This window comes from Salvelinus sp. IW2-2015, linkage group LG4q.2 (assembly GCF_002910315.2).
Source record: "Salvelinus sp. IW2-2015 linkage group LG4q.2, ASM291031v2, whole genome shotgun sequence".
Taxonomy (NCBI): domain Eukaryota; kingdom Metazoa; phylum Chordata; class Actinopteri; order Salmoniformes; family Salmonidae; genus Salvelinus; species Salvelinus sp. IW2-2015.
The window spans coordinates 11,504,086-11,530,385 of NC_036843.1; the positions used below are offsets into that span (position 1 = coordinate 11,504,086).

The following is a 26,300-nucleotide window of genomic DNA, read 5'->3' on the forward strand; positions in this document are numbered from 1 at the left end:
ATTGAAACAATTCAGCATTTCAGTTTTGTCATATACAGCAACAGAGTCCTTCAAAACACATTACGGTAATTCATTGTAACGGCTTTCTTCGTCCTCCTCTGACAAGGAGTAAGAAATGTCGGACCAATGCGCAGCGGGGTATGTGTTCATGCTCTTTATTAACGAACGAACGAACACATAAACAAAAACGACACGTGAAAAACAAACCGAAACAGTTCCGTGTGGAACAAACACTGACACGGAAAATAACCACCCACAAAACACAATAGAAAAACAGGCTCCCTAAATATGGTTCCCAATCAGAGACAACGACAAACACCTGCCTCTGATTGAGAACCATATCAGGCCAAACGAAAAACAACACAGAAAAACAAACATAGATAACCCACCCAACTCACGCCCTGACCATACTAAAACAAAGAAAATACAAAAGAACTAAGGTCAGAACGTGACATTCATTAACATTACTGTTACCAGGCATAGACTTAATAGCCTTCCAAAACTTTCTAGGGTCATTCAGGTTATCAGTGGTAACAGACATAAAATATTCAGACTTGGCCTTCCTGAGAAGAAAATAACACTTGTTTCGTAACTGCCTAAAAATAAGCCAATCAGCATCAGAACATGATTTCCTTGTTTTAGCCCAGGCTAGATTACGGTCGTGAATAATACAAGACAGCTCAGAAGAAAACCATGGATTATCCCGCCCTTTAACCCTGAACCTGCGGAATGGGCATGTTTGTTTAGCTATTTGGGAAAAATCCTATCATGGACTATTAAATCCTATCATCATGTGGACACCTAGTCAATGGTGTCCATGAATATTGTAGCATAGTGACAGCATTTTCTTGGCAATGCCCCTATACAGTTGCTATGTCCTTGGTTTACTCTGTTGACTGTAAATGCAGACTTAGGGAGGTGATAGGCCAGTTCCATATGACTGCTGCTGGCCTAATGTGTGTGTCCGAATGTGTGTATATGTCAAATCAAATCAATTGTATTTTTCACATGCGCCGAATACAACAGGTGTAGACCTTACAAAGTAACACATGAGGCTATATAAGGGGGTACCAGAACCGAGAGTGTATGTGTGTAAGTGGTGGAAAGAGTACCCAATTGTCATACTTGAGTAAAAGTAAAGATACCTTAATAGAAAATGACTCAAGTAAAAGTGAAAGTCACCAGTAAAATAATCTTGAAGTAAAAGTCTAAAAGTATTTGGTTTTAAACATACTTAAGTATTATAAAAGGAATGTAATTGCTAAAACGTACTTAGTATCAAAGTAAAGTACAAGTATAAATAATAAAAAATTCCTTATATTACAGTATGCAACCAGATGGGACAATTGTGTTGTGTTTTTTATTTACGGTAGCTAGGGGCACACTCCAACACATCATTTAGAAATGAAGCATTTGTGTTTAGTGAGTCTGCCAGATAAGAGGCAGTTGTGTTGACCAGGATGTTCTTTGAGTGTGTGAATTGAAACAATTTTCCTGTCCTGCTAGATTCAAAATGCAACAAATTACTTTTGGGTGTCAGGGAAAATATATGGAGTTAAAAGTACACCATTTTCTTTCGGAACGAAGTGAAGTAAAAGTAAAGTTGTCAAAATATTAGTAAAGTAAAGTACAGATACCCATAAAACTACTTAAGTAGTACTTTAAAGTATTTTTCCTCAAGTACTTTCACACATGTGTGTGTGTGTGTGTGGTGATGTGTGTGTGTGTGTGTGTGTTGTGTGTGTGTGTGTGTGTGTGTGTGTGTGGTGTGTGTGTGTGTGTTGGTGTGTGCGTGCGTGCGTGCGTGCGTGCGTGTGTGTGTGTGATGGGAATACCAACAGGCTCTATCTGCTTGGGTGTCTGGCTGCTGCCTCAGCACTTTTCCCTTGCAGTGTGACAAGGATTCTGGGAGGGTGATGGCCTTTTCTGGGCTTGCAGCTCCTCACAGCTCCTCACAGGACCAGGCAACACTTACACTGACTGCAGACTGACTGCTTCTAATAGACAAGAGACAAACACTGCTGATGTGAAACTATTCATTACTCACAATAGACTAGACAGGCTGAGGGAGGTTAGAACGGTTTTCGGAATCCCGAAATGCCTCACCAGGCTCAGGACCCCGTCTCTCTGTACTTCTCTGTTCCATAACAGCAGGTCAGAGGTCAATGCTGCTCTATTAGAAATCAATTCAGCTCTGATGAGGTGTTTGATTGTGTCGTTATCTCTATGGCAACTCTGATTAAGTTGAGTCAAATAGGCTTCAAGGATATTTAGCATTTTCTGAATCTGGCCCCTTGTGTGAATATGTCTATTAAATTACTTGTAAAATGACTGAGCAATATACCAGTGGAAAGCCTTCATTGAAGTGAACGACATTGCACTCCTCCTCACAATGAAAGGAATGTCACCATTACATTGAGAAACAGAAGCTAAATTATTGGAAAGAGAGAACTGTGAGGAGGCCAACTCTGGCTGCAGCACCGTTCAATGGATTTTTATCAGATACTATCTGCACAGTTGTTACATGATTGTATTTTCCCAAGTGGCAGGCTTGACTACTGCTGCCCTGGCAACTGTAGCTATGGAGTCTCTGTAGTCTCTGGATCATTTCCAGAGCTGCCAAGACTAGACTGCCTCATCATTGTTTGACTGACTGGGATATTCAGAGAGAGTGTGTGTTTCTTTGCTTACACAAACAGTAGATTAACTGTAGCATAAAGAGCTGATAAGTCTCCCTCCCTCCTTGGCGACCATGCTGTTATGAAAGTCGTTCTTTTTTACAACGTTGTTATGTTACCCCTCATTTCTTTAGATTTCTCTAAACACTTTGTCCTGAACGATAGCTTCCAATTGGCACAGAAGGTAATAAATGACACCTGATAAATCCTCCTCCTTATTGTCTCATTTAGCTCTTTATCTGTCACCTGGCATGCTTGTGCCAGGGTTGACTGAGTTTACAGAATGTTTTTGTGTGATAAGCAATCCTTAGGTGAGCCTTCTGCAGAGCACTGGGGGGGGGGGGATTGGGAGGTACTGGGAGATACTGGGAGGTACTGGGGGGTACTGGGAGGTACGGGTGGCTACTGGGAGGTACTGGGAGTATTGGGAGGTACTGGGGGTACTGGGAGGTACTGGGGGGTACTGAGGGGTACTGGGAGGTACTGGAGGGTACTGGGATGTACTGGAGGTACTAGGGGGGACTGGGGGGTACTGGAGGTTACCGGTGGCTACTGGGAGGTACTGGGAAGTATTGGGAGGTACTGGGGGGTACTGGGAAGTACTGGGGAGTACTGGGAGGTACTGGGGGTGTACTGGGAAGTACTGGGAGGTACTAGGGGGGACTGGGGTACTGGTGGAACTGGGAGCTACTGGGAAGTACTAGGAGGTACTGGGGGTGCTGGCGGGTACAGGCTGACTGGGGTAACATTAAAAGCATGGCAGAGTCTAAGAGGGGGGGGATGGATTGTACTTGAGATAATCAGAGACTGTCATTAGCTCATGGAATGGATGGCAAGACTGTCTTCAAGTGTGTGTGGTGGGTGGGGGGGGGGGGGGGGGGGGGACAGGCAGACACTCACTCACTGAAATACCAAGGTGACTAGGAAGCTGTTGAAACACAGCACAAACACACACACCGAAACGCATTCACACACTCATGCACACACACCCACACATTTCACTGTGACACTCTCCGTAACTAACACATAAATGAGGATGATTCTTTATTCCTCCCCTCTGTTACCGTGGCGCCAGTTTATGATGTCACTCTGTCTTCACATGGTTCGCCAGAAGAGCCCTAGTTTTATCCCCTCACTGTGTTGGGCACTTAAACTCACACCTCTGTCTCTTTACGAGTCCCAATCTGCTCCCCTCCTCAATTCTCACTATCAATTCACCACAAACAATAAAAGCCATCCAGTTACTTCTCATTCTCCTCTCCCTGTAGCCTGGGAACTTACACTCAGGACAATCCGGACCTCCAGCCAAGTCCTACTCCTCACTCCCAAGCTGTGTGTGTTTATGTGAGCCTTCCTTACCTTATTTTTAGCTCTCTATAACAGCCAAGTGTATAAGTTGCTCTCTCCTAAGTTGCTATGGCGTTGGCTGTGAGAGTATCTCTGTGAGAGGACCTGACGCCCTGCTAGGTGTTGAGCTGATTCCTCATCACCATCACTCCTCTCCCTGGTTCTGGTTCCTCTACCTGCTTATCTCCAGTCTGTTGCTACAATACCCCCTGATTACAGCCTCTGTTTCTAATGGGATGTCATTAATTGGCCTGCAGATATTACTCTGATGTTATACTGGCGTTGGTATCAGTGGGCGTTTAGTTAGGGGTTAGAGTGCTTCTGATAGCGTGGCCAAACACTGTATTCTCACATTGAAGCTAGATCCCTGGAAAGCAAGGCTAGCTGAAATCCAACCCAGTTTTGCTGTGTCTCGTGATCACTAGACATATGGTTGCTATGGAACTTCTCAGGCCAGGGTGTTTTGTGTACTTGAGATTTCGTTTGGATTCCTTTTTTACCACTCTAAATGTATGCATCCAGCAAACATAGCTGGAATGCCTTTGAACGTGAATCCTTCCCTTCTTCAGAAGCCCCCTTGACAGGGAGGGAAGCTCTTGGGGAGTACACATATGTGTGTGACCTTGATGGATTCCTGCACAACTTTACTGCTGGGAGGGGGGATGGAGCGGTAGAGGTGGGGGTGCAGGTGGTGGATGATGGCCTGGCCATAGACCCTGACCCTGGGCAACCTCCCACCCACCTCCCCTCTCTGAGTCCTCTGTGCCTGGAGCCCTGGAGTCTGTGGTGGGAAACAGCTCCTTTACAAAACCAGGGTCATCTTGTAATGTCCACCGCAAGTCCAGACAACAAATGGGCAGTAAAACTATTATGTGGTCAAACTTAACTGCCTTGTTTTATTTACGCACAGTGTTTTAATGGTTGCGTCAGCTTCAGTTTAGCATCCAAGTAGTGCTCTGGTTACCAAGGGAGGCCTTAGTCATACTTAGCAATGCTGTTCTTTGACTGGACCACAGAAGCCTTTCAGGCCACATTATTGTGTTGTCAATGATCATGGTCAATTTCAATTCTGTTTCAGTTGATTTGCTCTGAATGGATGTAAAGGGATACCTGTGAGTCCTCATACAGGGTTATAACTTCAATTGATTATGAAACCGTTGTATTGTTCATCACTAACTTTGTCTTTTCTATTCCTTTCTGTGTTCCTGGAACTGACCTCTCCTAAACCGGTCGACATTTCCTTCACTCTGTTTGTCCTTGTTCCTATTTTAGAACACCCCAGTCCTCAGCTATTAAGCTCCTGTTCTCTTTAACAGGGACACAACATCCAGTTCCTACTCTGTCTCTGAGTAGTATATTGCACCAACATGACTTACAGGCTATGGAGCAGTCTCCAACATCAGAGATACTACACATTACGTCAGGAAATCCTGCCGTTGAGATGTTGTCCGCTTCACTGACCGTCCAGTGACCCCCCGTGTCTAACACGGGGCCGTCATGCCTTCATGTCTTTGTTCCTGCAAGGCTGGTGGGGCCCCAGCGTCGTATGGTGGGGTCAGACAGGGGCACACTTGAACTCCCAATAAAAGTCTGTAGGTCACTTAAGACATGAGAGCACATTTGAACTGGATTTAAACCGCTAACGTGTGGACATGAGCCCTCTGTTTCTGTCTCTATCTTTTTGTCATGTTTTCTCTCTCACTCTATCTAAAGTATATCTAAAGGCTACATTATATTTTTACATCCATCCCTAAACGTGCCTTTGCAGTGTAATCTACATGATATTCCAGTCATGGGTTAGATAAATGTTTATTAACCCCAGTAGGGAAGGGGTGGCCATAGTAAGCTGTAGTTAGAGGGTAGAGAACCACACAGAAAGCTGTTCTAAAGGGGGGGGGTTATGTTATAGAGGGGGCCGTAAAGGAACGAGTTAGCCAATTGAAAGTCACGGTTATAATGGTACTGTATGAGTAGCAAGAGGAAAGGGGGTGTTATGGAAATAGAACTGAACAACGCTTAATTAGCTCATAAACAAGGGGAGTGGAGATGAGAGAGGGCAGTCAAGTGTCCCGCTCCTTCTTTGGCTCACGCTCCGTCAACAAAGGCCCCAGAATGCCCCTGACACTCTTGTTGTGTCTCACTGCGAGGGGCTTCCTGAGAACATGAAAGGCACACATTCCAAAAAAAAGTCCCAGAGTCGGACAAGAGACGGAACCCGTCCACACCTCCCTTGGCCTTCAAAGCTCTCCTCTCAGCCCCAGCGTGATATTGACATTGCCCTGTCGCTGACCCACCCAATGTTGTCCTAGGGGTCCCGTAGCGACAGACCACCATGACATTGGAGGTCTGTTTTATTACCCTCCTTTGTCTGAGCCTTGTTCCTCTAACACACCACTGAGAGGCTGGAGGGATGTGTTTTATGTGATGACTATTGGTGTTGTGCTCAGGAAACCAGGACACTAGACTGGTCATCCAGGGATGACTGTGTAGACGTGTGTGTTATTGTGTGAGTGAGCTCTCCTATGGAGTGAGATTTCCTACCCAGGCACTGCCACCTGAGGACTGCTGCTGCCGTGGCGCGGAGGTAATCTCTGCTCGTTTGTGTCGATGTGCTATCATCCCCTGCTTCCTGACAAACAGGACATGACAGCGGCTGGAGGGAGGATAGGAAAGTGCTGCCTTGATGTTCTGTTGGCTTGAAGTCCAACAGGCCTCCCTGACAGTGACCATCCAAGCTGGGAAAACAAGCCTGTAAAGGGCGTGACCCACAGCGGGATACTCCACCGCGTTATTGAGCGATTCGTCCCTTCAGAGAAGCAGACACGGGCAGTGGAGATTGAGCAGGCTCCACCTAGCCAGAGTGGGTGGCCAGGCCAGCCTCATGTGATTTCAGCCTCAGTTTAGGAAAGGAAGTCACTGCCGGCATTACGTTAATCATTTTTAAAACTGGACCCTCCTTTTCTGGATGATCCCTTGACCTCAAAACACAATACGTTTTCCACAGTGTAGGGAATGGTCTTGTTATTTTATCGTATTCCATCCATCCATCACACCTATTTGTTAATAGTTAGAACAGGAAGACAACTCCTCACACCTAGTGTCCAGTGGGAGATGTGCTTTAAGTGTGTGTGCATTCCAGTGTGAGCTAAACTAGCAGTGTGGTGCAGGCAGCAGAGTCAGAGCTGACGCTATGGAGGGTCAGGGCATAGCGTCTGCACTCACATGGGTAAATGGAAAGGTATGCTGCACAAACAGCTGATTAGAAAGCTGGCTAATTATTGACTGGTGAAAAATGATAACCATCTCCTGCTCTGCCTGTTTTACATTATTGTTTAGAAGCCAGCTGGAATAGCTGCAAGGTATTCCTGTCGAATACCAGGAGTTTGTGGCAAGATTTAGTTAGGTTGTTTTATGGGCCTTTAAAAAGGCTGCTTACTCAAGAATGTCATTGTTAGATTAAACAGATTGAACCAAGGGCCCTGTCGTCCGGTCCTGCATTGTCCCAGCAGCCTGTGTACCTGCTCATTTAGGTGACAGGTTGACCGATATGCTTGGCTGTTACAGAGAGATAGATGGGAGCAATTTCAGCAAATTTAGAGATAGATCACTGTCTCTGCGCTGCAGCCCTGAGTGAGCCTGGAGAGGAGTCGCTGGTCATGGGCTAGCCATAGTCTCAACCACTGATGAGACTGGTTGAGAGATGAGATGGAATCTCTCATCATAAGGTGTCCGTGTTTCAGCCTTAATATTTTAGAACTAACTGAGAATATGATCGCCAGAGAAGTATCCATCCCAGAGGGCCCCACAGCCCTGTGTAAACGTGCATGTAGCAGCATGACCCAGATTAAGATGTGGCCCGTGTTTGCTGACTGGGGTCGATGTCATCAGCAGAGAGGTCGTAGTTCATTTGTCTTGTTCATTTGTGGTGTTCCACAGCTCTGTCAGAAGGCCACACCGATGCTGACCTCCACGAAGCGCACAATTAGGTGCCCTTTGACCCCACAGCCCCACAATCAAACCCAGAGCACGGATAGAGCATGCTCCTGCATCTCTGAACACTGTGTGCGTGTGTGTATGTGCATATGTGTGTGTGTGTGTGTGTGTGTGTGTGTGTGTGTGTGTGTGTGTGTGTGTGTGTGTGTGTGTGTGGTACCATCAGGTAATTTCCAGGCTCATTTTGATGTTCTTAGTGCAGGAGACATTGATGTAGTATGTGTTTCGGGCGTGACATGTGGTAATAGCACCGAATTCGCGTTTCCCACTTAAAATGAGAGGAACAAAACGGGCAGCTTTGACATGCATAAGCCCAGGCACCCCAGACATTATGCTGAATTCAGTTGTTCTCCACACTCCTGGTATCATAAATATATGATAGATATATTGCACTGTGATGCTCTCCTCTCCTCTTGCTGTGAAGATTGTTATTTATCTGCTCTGTTACTCATGCTCTTTAGTGGAGTAAAAGCCTAACATCAGTATCGGGCCCGGGGGTCGTGTAGACAGAGGCTTAGACAAATACCACTGGACCCTTGAGCAAAAGTAAAAATCTTGCTGCTGGAAAGCATTTTTCCCCGCTTTCTATTTTTACGTTGTTTGCCATGTTCCATGTTCCTCCTGTGGAGGCAAGGCCATGTACACACAAAGCAGCTATGAGCCTGCAGGTCTGAGCAGAATGCATCCAGTCTGTTTCTCTCATTGCCCTCTCTGTGTCAATGCCAGCCTGACCTGCACTCCCTGACTCCCTGACTCCTACAGGCTCTGTTCTGACAGGCGATGTGTACAGATAGATCTGGAGGGAAGGGAACAGCAGAATCTAGTCAACAAAAACCTGATTAAAACTCCCACCCCTCTCCAAACCCCATTAATTCATATGCAGATGAGAAATTACTGTTGCGCCTGCTTTTATCTGCTAACATTAGCTTTTGTGCCATGACAATAGCAGTTGGATTGTAACTATTTTCTTGTGTAATTGGTTGTGCAGACTGAAGGCCAGTCTGGTGCTGTCGGTTACTGTGGCTCTAATGTGGCAGTGATTTGTCAGTGCCTTTCAGCACATGTACCGGCTCGCTCAGACAGGTGGATATTCCGTAAAGCCTCAGCAAATTGTCACTATTGTGGGTGGGTGTGTGTGTGTGTGTGTGCACGCGCGTGCAAGTGTGTTTGCATGTGAACATGCATGTGTGGGATTATACAGTACAAGAGGTTGATTTTAAAAGGTATATTAGATACCTAATCCTCACTGTAGAGAGGAAGGATATTCTGTCACTGAATTAATGGCCCATGAGTGAGCCTGTAAAATGTATAATGCACATTTAGCAAAAATCACCTATTTATTTCTGTCTCTCTTCAGGTCCAATTTGGTCTCCCGTCAACCCCCCAGACCCCCCCCAACTCATTTGAATGTAAAGTGAAATGATGGAAGTAGCTCCCTGGTTTTTATTGTGGGCTACACAGTATTCCATTGTTCCTAGCAGACAAAGTGGTGAAATGGCCATTGTAACCAGTCTTGATAAGCGTAGTATTCACTGGGAAAAAGTCTTTACAATCATTAAGTGGATTAGTAGTCCCGTTTCCCTCACCAGATAGAGGGGGTTCTGCCTTTCCCCTTATCTTATGGAGATTCAATTGTATATGTCTAGACATCTTAATTAGCCAGGAGAAAGCAGCCAGTCCTGGTAAGCCACAGCACACTTTTCCTAGAGATGTTTTCCTATCAATACTCTCTCACCATCAACATGTCTACACCATGGCTGCAATTTTTAATTAACATGTCATTCCCTGACTGCGAAGTCTAAATTGATGCTGAATGCTCAACTTATTAGTGAAAATTGCATTATCTTATAGGCCATTATTAGCATGGTGATATAATGTTCTTTCATGGTTAAATTGGTATTTCCTTCTATACCAGGCCTCTGTGTTCCTGTATGCTAACATGTGCTGCAGTTGCCATACTGTCACTTGCCACTCTCTGTTCTATTGTTCTGCTGACACTGCATCTTTGTGGATACAAAAAGGATGCCAGTCACAGAGATAACAACCCCATGGAATCCTGGGATGGAGCAGGGAGGCTCAGCACAGCACACCTGAGCTCAAGGAGATAGTGCAGTGATTCATAGTACAGTGGAGCAGAATACAGTACAGAGACCTGGCAGTTTGCCAGCATAATTACTGTACCATCCATTCCACCAGGGGAGTGGATAGAATAATTGTGTGAATGTACTCAACATTTCACCTTGTCATCAGTTGCATACAGCTTTATTCTGACAAGTACATATAAATATGCATTTGGTCGTTTTTTTCCCTTCTTCTGACAGTCAAAATTATTTCAATAAAAATAATTCATGTTGTTTTACAAAGACAGAGGAGGTTTAGCAATCGGCTTTTCTTTTGTCTTTTTTTTGTTGCTCATATGCAAAACTCGTCTGTAAATTATTATTATTTTTAAATTTATTTCACCTTTATTTGACCAGGTAGGCTAGTTGAGAACAAGTTCTCATTTGCAGCTGCAACCTGGCCAAGATAAAGCAAAGCAGTTCGACACATACAACAACACAGAGTTACACATGGAATGAACAAACATGCAATCAATAATACAGTAGGAAAATCTATATACAGCATGTGCAAATGAGGTAGGATAAGAGAGGTAAGGCAATAAATAGGCCATGGTGGCAAAGTAATTACAATATAGCAATTAAACACTGGAATGGTAGGATGTGCAGAGGATGAATGTGCAAGTTGAGATACTGGGGTGCAAAGGAGCAAGATAAATAAATAAAGTATGGGGATGAGGTAGATTGTATGGGCTATTTAGAAATTAGCTATGTACAGGTGCAGTGATCTGTGAGCTGCTCTGACAGCTGGTGCTTAAAGCTAGTGAGGGATGTAAGAGTTTCCAGCTGAATTCTGATCATGCTGATGTGTTGATTAATTTGAGACAAATGCTATGGAGAAATCACATTAAATTAATTCTGTTTTAATATTTTCCTCTCTGTGTTTGCATTTTTATTAAATAATTAAGGTTTTCCTCTCAGTCAGTCTGCTACTGGCTGCAGCTAAAGTTTGCCATCTCTGTGGCTTTAAGAGAGCTGTTCTGTGGATTACCAGCTGTAAAGACCTGTGCTGCTTCTTCAACCTTTACCAGTTCGTTTTGTGATTGCAGGTTTGCTCATCATCATCTTGTCTTCTCAGTTAGTTTGTCTAGCAGAATCTTACATGGAGGGAATGAATGATTAACAGATTCACAAACATCCAAACTCTCATTGACACGAATGGAATGGGACTAATGAAATGGGTCTTGAAGGGTGGGATAATTCACACAGGCGAGGAGAGGCAGCTGGCTGTTATTACTCTGTAAATATCAGGTAGGAAGTGAAACACTATGCTGAAGCCACTTTAGCTACAGCTGTTGTATCAGCATCCTCCTCTACAGCTGTTGTATCAGCATCCTCCTCGGCACTGAAAGTCTGGAGTGGGTTCTCCTCATGTACAGAAATAAGTCTCTTTACAAGCCCCAGTGTATGGCTTCGAATACCAATATACACTTAGTTTACAAAACATTAGGAACACCTTCATAATATTGAGTTGCACCCCCTTTTGCCCTCAGAACAGCCTGAATTTTTTGGGCATAGACTCTACAAGGTAGCGAAAGCGTTCTACAGGGATGCTGGCCATGTTGACTCCAATGCTTCCCACAGTTGTGTCAAGTTGGCTGGATATCCTTTGGATGGTGTACCATTCTTGATACACACGGGAATCTGTTGAGCGTTAAAAACCCAGCAGCGTTGCAGTTCTTGACACACTCAAACCAGTGCGCCTGGCACCTACTGCCATAACCCATTCAAAGGCACTTAAATGTTTTGTCTTGCCCATTCACCGTCTGAATGGCACACATACACAGTCCATGCCAGTTGTCTCAAGGCTTAAAAATCCTTCTTTAACATGTCTCCTCCACTTTATCTACACTGATTGAAGTGGATTTAACAAGTGACATCAATAAAGAATCATAGCTTTCACCTGGATTCACCTGGTCAGTGTATGTCATGTAAGGGCAGTGTATTCAGTGTATAAAGTGAATGCACAGCTTTTGGAGCTCACCTACTACAGCATTAAACATCTCTATCTCACTGCGTTAATCCAGATGGTTCTTCTTGAGACTAAGCCTGTACCACAGGGAACAAGGCCTACCGCCTCCCAGCTGTAGCCTAACTATCCATACCAAACTACATTTCTGTTGAGTCTCGCCTCAAAAGCTATCAGACCGATCTGACAGACATTTTATTCTGGGAGCAGACGGGATCCTCTGTCTCTGTTCGAACCCCCTGCTGCTCCCTGGGACACAGTGAGTCTAGGAGCAGCAGGATCTGAAACACTCAAAACTGGACAGGGAGAGGGAAAGCAATAGATGAGAGAGAGATGTTATTTTTCTTCCTTTTGACACTTTCAAGAGATTTACTTGAAAAAGTGACTTTTCTATTTCATTAGCAGCAAGCACCAACAAGGAGGGCAGGATGGAGATGGACTGGTTCTTTGACAAGGGTCTTCCAGTGTGTAGAACTCCAACCAGTACAGCTCTCATTAGTAGGGTGCTCCTGAGCTGAGATGGGGGCTCTAGCCTCTTCCTCCTTCCCCCTACCCCCGCCTCTTCCTTCTCCTCCATACCTGCAGAGCTTAAAACAACACCTGGCTCCTGACTCTCCAGTTGCCTGCTGAATTTTTCATGGTATATTTATTTTTGTTTGTTTCAGTAAATCTAGTAAAAAATAAGAATGATCTGGTCTGGAGAGTTTCCAGGAGTGGTATATCAGGTATTCTAATTGGAAGTGCAGAGTAGCTGGTGAGCAGCATGCATAAATACACTCACAAGTGTCTCCCTGGTGGGAGAGATGAGCGTGAGTGCTGCTGCTGCTTCTGCTTGGCCTCCTCCAGATTGGCCACAGGCAACAAAGTAAAGATCTCTGGTGTAAGAGAAAAACATATATCCTGAAAATATAAACACAACAAAGTGTTGGTCCCATGTTTCATGAGCTGAAATAAAAGATCCCAGAAACGTTCCATATGCACAACAAGGGTATTTCTCTCAAATGCTGTGCATAAATGTTTTACTTCCCCGTTAGTGAGCATATCTCCTTTGCCAAGATAATCCATCCACCTGACAGGTGAGGCAGATCAAGAAGCTGATTAAACAGCATGATCATTACACAGGTGCACCTTGTGCTGGGCAAAATAAAAGGCCACTAAAATGTGCAGTTTTGTCACATCACAATGCCACAGATGTCTCAAATTTTGACTGCGGGAATGCCAGAGAATTGAATGTTATTTTCCCTACCATAAGCCACCAACGCCGTTTTAGAGAATGTGGCAGTACATCCAACCGGCTTCACAACCACGCCAGTCCAGGACCTCCACATTCGGCTTCTTCACCTGCAGGATCGTCTGAGACCAGCCACCCAGACAGCTGATAAAACTGAGGAGTATTTCTGTTTGTAATAAAGCCCTTTTCTGGGGAAAAAAATCATTCTGATTGGCTGGGCCAGGCTCCCCATGCCTGCGCCCCTGCCCAGTCATGTGAAATCCATAAATTAGGGCCTATGAATATATTTAAATTGACTGATTTCCTTCTATGAACTGTATTCAGTAAAATCTTTGAAATTGTGCATGTTGCGTTTATATTCTTGTTCAGTGTATTTCATCATACTACTGTAGGTGTCATGCTACACTGGTGAAATGGAGACACACTGACACATAGATGTATCCCTGTCTGTGTTGTAGAGTGGTTGCAGTGAGACAATTTTCAACAACGTTTCTTTTTTCTTCTCCAACGTGGTCCGATATGTTTGAATCCCCTGCTCCCCACTGAAACAGAATTTTGCTCCATGGAGTATGTACCTATTGAAAGCCTGAGTAGTAATTACAGTAGTGTCCACTACCATGATGTCATTGATGAAGATGTCAGTTGGTGAAGTCATTCACTCTCTCACAGGGGAGTCTAGCTCTCCAGCTCCCCAGCTTATCCGTAGCCTGTAGCCTAGCCCAGACGATGACAGCTTGACTGATCTGGAGTAAAAACAGTGTGCCGACGGCTGCCTTGGATCCATGCGGGAGAGAGAGAGACGTTGAAAGGAGCAAGGGAGGGATGAAGTTTGTCCAAACAGTCTGAAAGGAGCTTGTTTTCTTTGTGCATGAGTGAACAGGAAAAGGTAATTAACTGGCCAAGTGAGGAAAGGTTGGAGTGATGGATGGATGTGGTGTAAACAGACAGATGGACACACAAGGGGCACACACACACACACACACACACACACAAATGGGGAACAATAAGGTTCAGTCAGTCACTCTCCTTTTCACCTATTCCTCCCACCTTGATAGCAGTGATTCTTATAAGGCACTGCACATTCTTGTAATCGCTGACATGACAAAGTTATAGTATGAAAGGTAGCTAGAATCCTATTGCGTTCTCTCTTGGTTAACATGCCGTTATGTGAGGTAATTTGATTGCAGGAAGCTTGCTTGACAGAGCTCCATTAAATCATGCATTCTACTTGATCCATAGTGTCTATCTGTGGCTGATTGTTTGATAGACAGTGGCATCTGCTTGTTGTATAAATAATAGAAAAGGAGTGGCACTGTAACCATACAGTAATAGGCCACTGCTATCATATGTAATGTGATACATAGCACATTATACACATCCTGTAGTATTATCTATAGCTAAATACTGTACATAACAATCATTTGAATACTGCACACACATATCCACTGCACAACAGGCAGGAAGTAGCTTGACATATTTGTATTTCTTTGATCAACTCTCACTTATGCCCAGTGATTCCATTTGTCTTGATGTTTAGGCTCTAATGCATTAAAGATGCACTATGCAGAAATCGCTCCGCCATTTCCTGGTTGCTTAAATTCTAATAGTTCGCCTAATTTCAGTTTATGAGACAAAACAAGCAAGTATAGGGTAGAGAATTGTTGTACCATCTAAACCGCTGTTTAAATATATTTTCCAGAACCAAAAATATTGTATTTTCAGATGTTTGAAGCTGGTGTATAAAACCGAAATTAAAATAAGCAAAAAAACGAACGGGAAGCATTTAAATAGCACACATAGAACGTATCTACCGCTTCTTAGACTTCCTCTTAATGAGAATAACGATTTATAACACACATTTCTATGTGAATTTGGTCGTTGACAAAAAGTTACATATTGCAGCTTTAAATGATGAGATGTTTAAAAAATGTCAAAACAGCCATAAATTGTTGATCTAGGACTGTGCTGCTAAAACATGCTTCTTTGAGATACGAATCGATTCCAGGTAGACTTGATCGTATAGGCCTTACCATCGAGTGGGCTCGCGTGTATCAGGTTCCCGAAACACTCCAGTCAATCATGTTGTACGTTAACCCAAGCTACTCCTCCTATTCAGAAGCGCCTTGTGAAAGTTCAGCGCAAGCGTTTGCAGCAGTCTTCTCGTGTTCACAACATCAAAGCGGATAAAGGATTAATCAACTCCCCGCTCTGTCATCTGAAAAGTACAGGTAAATGTATTTTCTGATAGCGCTCATGTTAAATAATAATGCAATTTGCTGTTGCTTTTTTTGTTGGAAAGTGGTTTAAGGTAGTTCTGCATACATTAGTTATACTTGAAAAAATATAGTAAAATCATTGGCAACCCCAGTATTTCCGCGAGTAGAGTTATCGCCTAAAAACGTACTTACACATGAAAGCATTTGTTCAATATTGATCAATAGGGATTAATTTTGATGCGGCATAAAGAGGATTTCGCAAGGGCTATACTTGGGGAATATGCCGTAATGTACTATTTGAATGTTTTATTTTCTATTACAATGGGGTCCAGATATACAACATCATGAATCATGCTGAAAATTAGGTAGATATTCTATCTCTGGAATTATGTTCTTATTTTATCATGCAGACAAATAACTACAACCCAGTGCTGTTGCTACAGATGTAGGATCTTAATTTGATCAACCTGTTGCAGGAGAACGTTCCTGCAATTCAGGAAATGTTTAACTTATAGTGTATTTGAGGTTTAAAAAGGCTTATGAAGTTTGTAATGTCCTGCATTGAAGGAAGGCAGGCAGGAAGGCAGGCAGGCAGGCAGGCAGCATCTGTTTGATGTTTGTTTGATGACACATCCCAGTTTGTGTGCCACAGGAGACGTTCCCACAGAGGTAAACAGCATGCTAGTGTGAGATCCTGACTCATTGTCTTCTCTAGTGACACAGGACTCAACAGGAGTGGTTAAACTTAGTGGTCTGTGGCCCACTGCTACTACTGGTGGTTCAGCATTAAATGCTCCTGATGTCAAATGGGATGTATGGGTCTGCTGAGGCTGTCCAGCCCAGTGCTGCTCCCGGGGATGGCTGAGGGGGGAGAGAGTTGAGGGTATTGGTATGGAGGGGTGAGGTTGGGAGGGGTTTACCACTAGATGTGGTTCTTTTATCCTGGGAATGTAATCTGTTTTAATGGCCTATGGTAATCCAGAGGCAGGCCTGCAGCTGTGCTTGTTTCTCTGGCCTGGCTGTCAGGGAGAGCCCAGGCTACCTGTGGGAAAGTAGCCCTGTTGGCAGCTCTCGTCCACACTGTGGGACCTGTCCGTAGGCCCCTGTGGTTTATTAGGGCCTAGTCCCATTAAAACACACTGGGACAGCACTACTGATGGGGCCAAAGGTGTCAGAGGCCAAGTAAACAGAGACGGCTCAGACTGTCTTAAGCTGTCCTCATGGAGAAATTAGAGAAGGGAGAGTGGAGGATTTCCAGTTTTTAAAAGGTGCCAGATGCGGCAGCTGTGTTGTTGTGTGGTCCTGTCGGTTTCATACACTGTTATAGGAAGTATGAAAAACTCTGAAGTATTGTACTGCTTGTGTTACTGTTAACAGCGATAATGCTGTTGGGTATGGGCTCTAGTGTGGAGAGACGCAGCACAGTTTTGACCTACTGAGTCATCGGGGGGAAAGTTTCCCTGTAAAATAGTACAAAAGCAAACTGGAAGAAGAAATGGGAGATTTAATCTTATGAAATCTTGTGGCTGTACTGCCTCTTGTTTCTTTTAAGTGAATGGCCACAGAAACACAGTGAGCTGCTCTGTGGTGAAGGTCACTGCTCCCCATCTAACAGGCACTCCTCATCTCGATGGAATAGAAAGTACTGTTTCCCAGAGTGTCTTACTTTTAATGGAGCGTGCTTAAAAGTCTTTAGTCTGGCGAGGGGACTGGAAGTCTTTAGTTTGGTGAGGATCTTCATGCATCTTCCTGATTTAAGTAAGTCACGGGTCGGCTTTCTGTATCCGGTTGGCCGATCCGTGGCTGAATTTCATCAAACGGTAAACGTAGGCTTCCCACCCTGCTTGCTCCGTCTGTGGTTTTCGTGTGGGTGCAGGAAGGGAGACAGTGAGGTGGGGTAAATTGAGACGATTTCCCAAATCATACCCTGTGTGACTTTGCCTGGCTCCATTTGCATTGAGGTACCCAGAGGACCCAGGCAGAGAGGAATCATGCACATCTTTTCCTCTCTCTCTCTCCATATCGACACAGTTACAGCTAAGCTTCTTTCCATCAGCCCCTGGGCAAAGGCTTTCTGATGACACTCACCACCCAGAACGTTTTTCTCCGACCTCTCCTGCTGCCCGTCTGCTGTTTCTCCTCATCGTTTGTGTGAACAACTGACAGAAAGACAAACTTGTGTGTCTGTAGTCTATGTAGACCTACAGTCCATTCCACAGGCACTTCTTTTCCATTGCATGCCGACCTTCTTTCCATAATAAGGCCACAGCATCTGACTTTAGTCGTCCCCAGAGTTTAATAAAGATCCTTGTTGACAGGCAATAACCCAACACAACGACCCACAAGCCCACAGGCAAGGGGCACAACCCCAACCTGCCTCCCCCTTCTTATTCTCTCTCTCTCTCCATGTCCCTAACTCGCATTCCCTCTCTCTCTAGAGTGCTTGTGCTCTGAAGCCTAGTGGTCTTTCACTTGTACCTAACAATGGTTGAAGAAGCCTAGGCCGTCATGTCTCTCAATGGCCTGGCGTGTCTGGAATACTTGTATTGGGTTGATGCAGCTCATTACAAATGTTACTCAAACTGGGCTTTTCTTTACACTCACAACAAACAACCCTGCAAACAATAATGAGTCATTAGGACGTCCCGGTTGATCTCGGGGACGTCCCCCGAGGACTTTTTAGGATGTTCTTGGGACGTTGTGTCACGATCCCCTGGAGGTTTTGTCCCTGGGACGTCACCTGATGGTTCTGTCCCGGGGATATCACCTGATGGTCGCAAAGAAAAGTTTTACCCAGGCAACACGCACCCTCCTTTCATTGCACATCACCCCTTGTTACAGTTGCCAAGCCTATCAAGGCCCTGATTGGTGAACCACTGATCCAGTCACAGCTCTTTGTAAAATGCTAGGGACACCTACACACAAACGGTGCTTTAACATAGTGTTTTAAACTAATATATTTGACATGCATGATTACATTGTGTATGTTTATTCATACAGTAATTATTATTCAACATGTCCGCACCTGGGATTTGAACTCACCACCACTTGGTTCACGGCATTCCGATCTTCCTGCTACACCACCATTTTCTGTATCAATGACTGATTTCACCTGTAGGCCTATTCCTACACTTTGCACTTCAAAGTAAATCTCAGCTCTGTTAAAAATACACTGAAAACTACTATATTTATCATAATGATTCAGGAGTACCATTAAAACAGAGTAATATGCCACACCAACATTAGACTACAACACTGAAAACCCATTGAAATCAATGAGGGAATAGTCAGATTGACTGATGATTAAAGTGCAGATTAGAGGTCGACCGATTATGATTTTTCGACGGCGATACCAATTAACAATTTTTATTTATTATTTATATATATATATATATATATATATATATATATATATATATATATATATATATATATATATATATATATAATGACAATTACAACAATACTGAATGAACAATGAACACTTTTTTAATTCAACTTAATATAATACATAAATAAAATCTATTTAGTCTCAAATAAATAATGAAACATGTTCAATTTGGTTTAAATAATGGAAAAATACAGTGTTGGAGAAGAAAGTGCAATATGTGCCATGTAAAAAAGCTAACATTTAAGTTCCTTGCTCAGAACATGAGAACATATGAAAGCTGGTGGTTCAATATTCCCAGTTCTTCAATGTTACGAAGTTACGAAATGTTAAGACGTTTTAGGTTGTAGCTATAATAGAAATTATGACGCATCGACTGTTTCTCTCTATACCATTTGCATTTCATATACCTTTGACTATTGGATGTTCTTATAGGCACTTTAGTATTGCCAGCCTAATTTCGGGAGTTGATAGGCTTGAAATCATAAACTGCACTGTGCTTCAAGCATTGCTAAGAGCTGCTGGAAAACGCAGTAAAGTGCTGTTGAATGAATGCTTACGAGCCTGCTGCTGCCTACCACCGCTCAGTCAGACTGCTCTATCAAATATCAAATCATAGACTTAATTATAATATAATAAACACAGAAATACGAGCCTTTGGTCATTAATATGGTCAAATTCGGAAACKATCATTTAGAAAACAAAACGTTTATTCTTTCAGTGAAATACGGAACCGTTCTGTATTTTATCGAACGGGTGGCAACCCTAAGTCTAAATATTGCTGTTAAATTGCACAACCTTCAATGTTATGTCATAATTATGTAAAATTCTGGCAAATTAGTTCACAGTTCGCAATGAGCCAGGCGGCCCAAACTGTTGCATATACCCTGACTCTGCTAACACTGAATGCAAGAGAAGTGACACAATTTCCCTAGTTAATATTGCTTGCTAACTTGAATTTCTTTTAACGAAATATTCAGGTTTAAAAAAAATATACTTCTGTGTATTGATTTTAAGATAGGCATTGGTGTTTATGGTTAGGGACATTTGTGCCAAGATTGTGCTTTTTTCGGCAATGCGCTTTTGTTAAATCCTCACCCGTTTGCCGAAGTTGAAGTAGGCTGTGATTCAATGATAAATAATCAGGCTCTGCATTGATTATATGCAACGCAGGACAAGCTAGTTAATCTAGTAATATGATCAATAATGTGTAGTTAACTAGTGATTATGTGAAGATTTTTGGCATCCAAAAAGGCCGGTTACCTATTTGTTATGAAAACTTGAAATCGGCCCTAATTAATCGGCCGACCTCTAGTGCAGATGGCACTTTTTTGCCAAGTGCTGAGATGTATTAAAGGTAATGAATGTGTCGGGGACTTCTGAAAGTCAGCAGAAAGATCAGCATATCCCAAATCCAGAGGTTTTGAGTTCAAATCCCAGGTGGGGTCATATTGAAAAGTCGTTACTAGTGATCATGTTAAATGTAATCATATTGTTATTTTATCTGAATAGCGTACCACTTACCTTACAACCCACATACCATTTCATTACTTTACTTATAATGGTTTGGGACACTTGGGACCATCACGTGACAAAAACCCCCAGGGGACCATGACACAACGTTCCAAGAAAGTTCAGGGGACCATGACACAACGTCCCAAGAATGTCCTTAAAACGTTCTCAGGGACATCCCCTGGACAAAACAGGAGCTAGACAAAACCTCCAGGAACCATGACACAACATCCCAAGAACGTCCTACAAACATCCCCTGAACAAACCGGGAACTATTAAAAAGGTCCCCCAGAGAACGTTCCCTTGGGACCATCACATGTCGTCCTAAAGACTAGTAAAATGAAAGTCTCAGAACGTCGGTGGGATAACGTCACGCTTGAAACCCTTAAGGGACCTAACGGGAACGTCGCCGAATGTCCTCAGGACGTTCCCTGCTTGCTGCGAATATGGCGTCAGCCTCAATGCATGTATAGTATGTCACATGTCTCATGTATTCCACATTAGGCATGACACAACCTCTTCAGGCCATCGGTTTGTGTTTAAAATATCTCAGAACTTGCCTGTAAAATCCGATTTTGTTATCTGTACATTGGAAACAAATATTGGAAACAGCTTCCCTACCAAAATACATGATTTTTTGAGGTGTGTGTTTGTGAGAATTGTGACAGGCTGCACTTCGGGCTGAAATCGTATGAGAAGTCCTTAAAACAAGATAGGCAGAGAGCCAAGGTCTGACTTAAAGTCATGCCCTATCCCATTATTTTAGATTGAAGGCTCGCTGATGTCATACTTGATGTGGAGACAATCACATATTATCTGCCCTTCAGACTCTCCACCTCAAAGCTGGGCTAGCATCATCCTCTCCACTATCATAACCATCATCATCATTATCATCAACATGATCCACTTCCTACCCCTGACCTCCGGCTCACTCTTCCCCAGAGCATAAAGCTCAGAGACCACTTTACAAGGGAAGCCCACTCTCTAACCTACAGAACCCTACAGAATAGCAGATGGGCGGAGCTTTGTGGCTGTTTTTATTGGCTCTCCTAAATCAACAACTAACAAATGCATGGAGGAAGGTATGGGAGGAGAGGGAGAGAGGAATTGATTTCTTCCAAATAGTCATGGCCTGAGGTGAGGTATGGTTGGCTTGGTGGGAGGCTGAAGGGTGAGGAATGGGTGGAGGGGAGCCCAGGAGACCAGGGTAGGTTACTCTGATTATGACTGCTTTAATGTCCCCTCTCACAACCAAATACGTTTTCCAGACTGGAGCATATCTGTGGTGATATGTTCTCCCCCCTCCTCTCTCGCTCTCGCTGTCTCTCTCCGATTTCTCTTCTTATTAGTCTCAGACCTGGTGAATTCAGAACCTGCCCTTTTGTTAAACAGGTTGAAATAGAATGCCTTCAGGTTAGGTCCCTCACATGTATCAGTGTCTCCCAGCCTCAGATCGTTCTCCAAAGCTTTATGGTGTTGACATTTTCAGCCTCTTTACATAAATGCATGTTCATTGGAATGTTGTCATGAGTGCTCTTAAGAAGATAATTGTAGCAAACGTATCCTCCATTAGCCAACATAACCCCACCCAACACTATGATAAGACCTGGGACATCATCTACAGTAAATGCTCAGACTTATTCTATTCCAGCCTAACATCAATTCTGACTATGCATTACCAATAGTGTCAGTATCGTGTGATGAATAATTTATCAAAGTATATCACTAAGTAAACCATATTAAACCCATGTTGCTCCTACGAATTCTCCCTTGAAAAACCATTCACTTTTACATATTTACATTTTAGTAATTTAGCAGACGCTCTTATCCAGGGCGACTTACAAGGGGACCAGCACAGCCGTGTCCTGCCAAGGGCCAAGCCCAGCAGGATCCTCTCTCTCCAGGGGCAGGCCTGTGGGCACTGTATGTCCCTCTCTGGATCTTCGTGCCTGGCGATCAATCTCTCTTATCATGAGGACTGGATCCGTGCTGTGGATAGAGCATTGATATATAGGGGCTGCTTACACTGCTTAGACTCAGGGACCAAATGAAGATGATGATTCCATGTCCTCTGCCGTTGCTTGGCTGTTAGTAAGCAAGAGCAATAGAGGGAGTGGAGTGCAATATACTCATAATAATGATAACCATTTATACTGTAGGTATAAGCATAGGGCTCTAACATAGAGGTCACCTAAAAGTCTCTGTATTGAGCTGCATTCAGAGGGAAGAGATTTAAAGTCCCTGGGTTGTGACTCTGTGGAGACTGCTGTATTAAGTGGTACTGCGTTAAGGCAGTGTCGTTGTTTGGCCAGGCCGTCTCACTCCTCCTGATCACCACAGAGGCTCTAAGGAACAGAGGCCTCATAAACATTATGTATCTGTGGGCTCCTGTCTTAGAGCTCTGCTCCAGTGGCCGGGAGGTTACTGCCCCTTTATGCCTCTTATGAGACTGTGTGTGTGTGTGTTGAGTTGCTGTGTGTTGTGTGTGTTGGTGTGTGTGTGTTGTGTGTGTGTGGTGTGTTGTGTGTGTGTGTGTGTGTGTGGTGTGTGTGTGTGTGTAAAAGTGGTCTTAGAACCTCACTTGCATGATAAGAAAAGCGGAGACAACTTGACTTGTAATCGCTAGTGAAAGGTTGTGAGTTGTCATCAGGAGGAGATGGGTATTTTTACGCTGGGCGTTTTATCATATGTTTTCATGCTGGGACTGTTCTCATATGTACATTTTCCACACTGAGCTCCTAGGATTGGCCCAGCTGTTTTATTTTGTAGTTCCCTCTCTAACCCCCCACAACTCCCTTCCTCTCCAGCTGAGGACACCTCAGGGAGTCTTTTAACAGACAGAGGGAAAGGACACACCTCTACTGGTCTCCTTCTATAAGGCCTTGCCGCGCAAAACCCTTCATGAGGTTCATTTGTTCTGTAGCCTTAAACAGCCTTGCAGAAAGTTGGAGAAGGGTCTGACTGAGTTGGCGTTCCAGAGGAATGTGTCTTTCACTAATGCCTCAAACTTCCTTTTATCTCTTTTCATTTGCCCCTGTTGTTTGACTTGGGTCCAAGGCCCAGGCAGGCAGCTATGAGCACATCTACCAGCAACATGATCTGCTGTCTCTGGTTTCAAGCAGAGCAGCTCAGTCTAAACAAACTGAATTCCTGAGGGGGAGGATGTGGATGTGGTTAGGGCAGACAGGGAGGGAGGTAGAGCTAAGATCAGAGGGCAGCCTCCGGGAGGGACCACACCGATAGCCACTGTCTGGCACGCCTGGAAAATATGAACAACACCCAGGAAACGCCCCAATCACGCTGATATGGAGATATGACGTAGTATACCATGTTTTTTTTCTGAATGGGACCATGTTAAGTTGAACCCCCCCTCCTCTCTCTCTGTGTGTTTCCTCTGCAGGACCCTGGCTACGCAGCCTTTGTCTTCGACCAGCTCCAAGTGCCTGGGAGCCATGATGGATGCTGCCAGGTGTGTTCTACTCCCCTCCACCAGCTGAGGCAGGAGGCCCTGCAGACAGTAGGCGCCCCGGCCCTGATCCTGAGCCACAACATGCCCGCTTTGCCGTCCACCACCCTCACTGGGCAGCCCCATAGACTGACACTCTCTTCCTCCAGTGCCCATGTGAGGCAGCCCTCCAAAGCCCACCCCCATGCCCACAATGTCCTGCCCCTAGGGGAGAGGGTGCCCTGGGAGCTGGGCTGTCCGCAGGGCTCCTCTGTCTCTGCTGGGCCCAAGACCAGTGTCCAGGTGACGGTTGGGGGAGGGCAGCTGACCGGGACCCTGGGATCGGTCACCATCCAGGCCCAGCAGTACCTGGAAGGCATGTGGAGCATCTCCAGAGTCAACAACTTCCTCCCTCAGTCCAGCCCGGTACATGCTCTGCCCTTCAATGCTCATCATTATTACTATTTGTACAGATACACTGTTTACCCTGTCTGCGGGTAGCATGCATCAAAGCACATCTAGTAAATGTTTTGTATAGGCAGCTTGTTACTCTTATCAATGTTGTCTTCAACGTTTTTCAATAACCTTGGTCAGAACAACGTCTGACAATGGACAATCTTAAACCTTTAGAGAAATGAGAAGAACCTCACGCAGACCTTGGACCTGTCATTCCTCAGGAGTTATGGCTCCTGGGTGGTACTGTCTACCTGGGGAGACCAAGACACAATGACCACCTTACAATCTTCCCGTAACGCTCCTCTCAGGCATACTATATGGCTCCATACAGACACATTCCCCATGTAATATACTTTACTCCAGGCTTATCATTATGGGATGTTGTCCTTTTATATTGAAGAGTTTTCTTCCTGCAGTGAGAGGGACATTTGGTCCAAGCCTCTAACCTGTGTCTTACACACTGCTGTGACATTCTACACTAGGGAGTCTGAGTGCACTGAGCAAACTCACCACCAGCTAATCTTTTCTACTTTTACGTTGTCAATCAGAAGCTGTTAATGGCTCTTCAGTTTTATTTAGTTTTTGCTGCCTCTACTTAATATGGCATTGAAAATCGCTGACTCGAAAATTTGACTGAATTACGGCGCCTGCCAGTGTTATTTCTTATTCTGGAACAGGTTTTTCTCCTCTTTGACTGTCAACAAGTGCCTTTAGTGCCAGTTTATGTGAGGCCGCCAGAAGCTTTTAACAGCATCTGTGCAATCTAGGGCAAATCAAAAGGCCCTGCATATAGGGAGAGAGACCGACTTGTGCTCTCCTCCTACATGTCTAAAAGCAATTAGAGCCGATGGGAGCTGGGATGAAGCGTTGCACAATGCCACATGGCTGAGCCTGGGCCTCAGAGACACAAGTGGCCCTTCAGGATACTGACTTACAAACACAGCAGAAATGTTCCTGGCATTCTTTTTTAAAGCCCATTTCTTTCATTAAAACAAGATCCCTCAGAATGACAGAAAACCCACATGGGCCATGGAGGATTTGGAGCTGCGCTGTGCCCGAAAGGCTTGCGCTTTAATTCACAATTACCCACTTGATTTCTTTGGGGGGACAGTGTAAAACTCTGCAGAGCGGTGGGCAGACGAAGGAAGGGAGAGGGCCCCTGTTGACAGCAATCCTACAGAGTGTCTTAGACTAGAGCCTGAGGCCAAAGAATATCAGCACACAGCCCATTATAGGGCACCTTGAAACTCACAATATATATAGTAAAAAGGCTCTGGCTTGGAATTACATTTGGGGTCCACTTTACACTACAATAGAATCTAAACAATCCATCACAGTTAACAGCTGGGATAATGGGCTCACTGAGAGAATGGGTCATTGTGTTAAATGGAGGAGACAGCACATCCTACCTCTGTGAGGTTGGCTAGAGAACTCCAGTCTCCCAAAACCTGACAAAGTAAAATCACAGCATCTGTTGTTGAATTCCCCACTCCATTGTTCATTTAAACCTCTAACTTCTAACCCCTGATGTTGGATGTGGTTAGATGAACATTTCAGTCATTCTAAGTAACATTAGAGTGTGAGTAGTGAATGCTGAACTGAACAGTGCACACTACAAAACGACTAATTGATTGACCCAAGTCTGTGATTTGCCCTCTGCTCTGCAAAATCCACAATCACATGCGCAATAATCTGCTAAAATCGCTGCTCTTGACCCTGGGGGTTTAGTGTGTGTTGTTGGCCCGGTGTGACCTCTCCACTCTTCTGCTACCCACTGGAAACCCAGTGGAACATCTGGGCTGCCGCCTGCGACGGTACAGCTGGGCCTGCATGGCAACCTGCCACACAGAGGGAGATGGAGACTGTTCAGTCAATTTGAGGAAAATTCTAAATTTTTGTTGTCCACTATTCACATGAAATTGTTGTCCATTTTTCTGTCTATCTATAC

The 26,300-nt window shown here is 44.3% G+C and overlaps 1 protein-coding gene across 2 annotated transcripts in view; it reads left to right on the top strand.

The window, feature by feature from the left end:
• Positions 1 to 26,300, top strand: part of LOC111963317 (kinesin-like protein KIF26A) — a 110,278-nt gene that overhangs the window by 15,213 nt on the left and 68,765 nt on the right. Inside the window, exons 1-2 of one of the 2 annotated variants that reach the window (XM_023986660.2) lie at positions 15,475 to 15,563; positions 23,852 to 24,322. In XM_023986660.2, the coding sequence (XP_023842428.1) occupies positions 24,002 to 24,322 (321 nt within the window). In that variant the 5' untranslated portion in view covers positions 15,475 to 15,563; positions 23,852 to 24,001. Of the gene's footprint in view, positions 1 to 15,474; positions 15,564 to 23,851; positions 24,323 to 26,300 lie in introns of those variants that run through there. The other variant, XM_023986658.2, reaches the window with a different exon arrangement.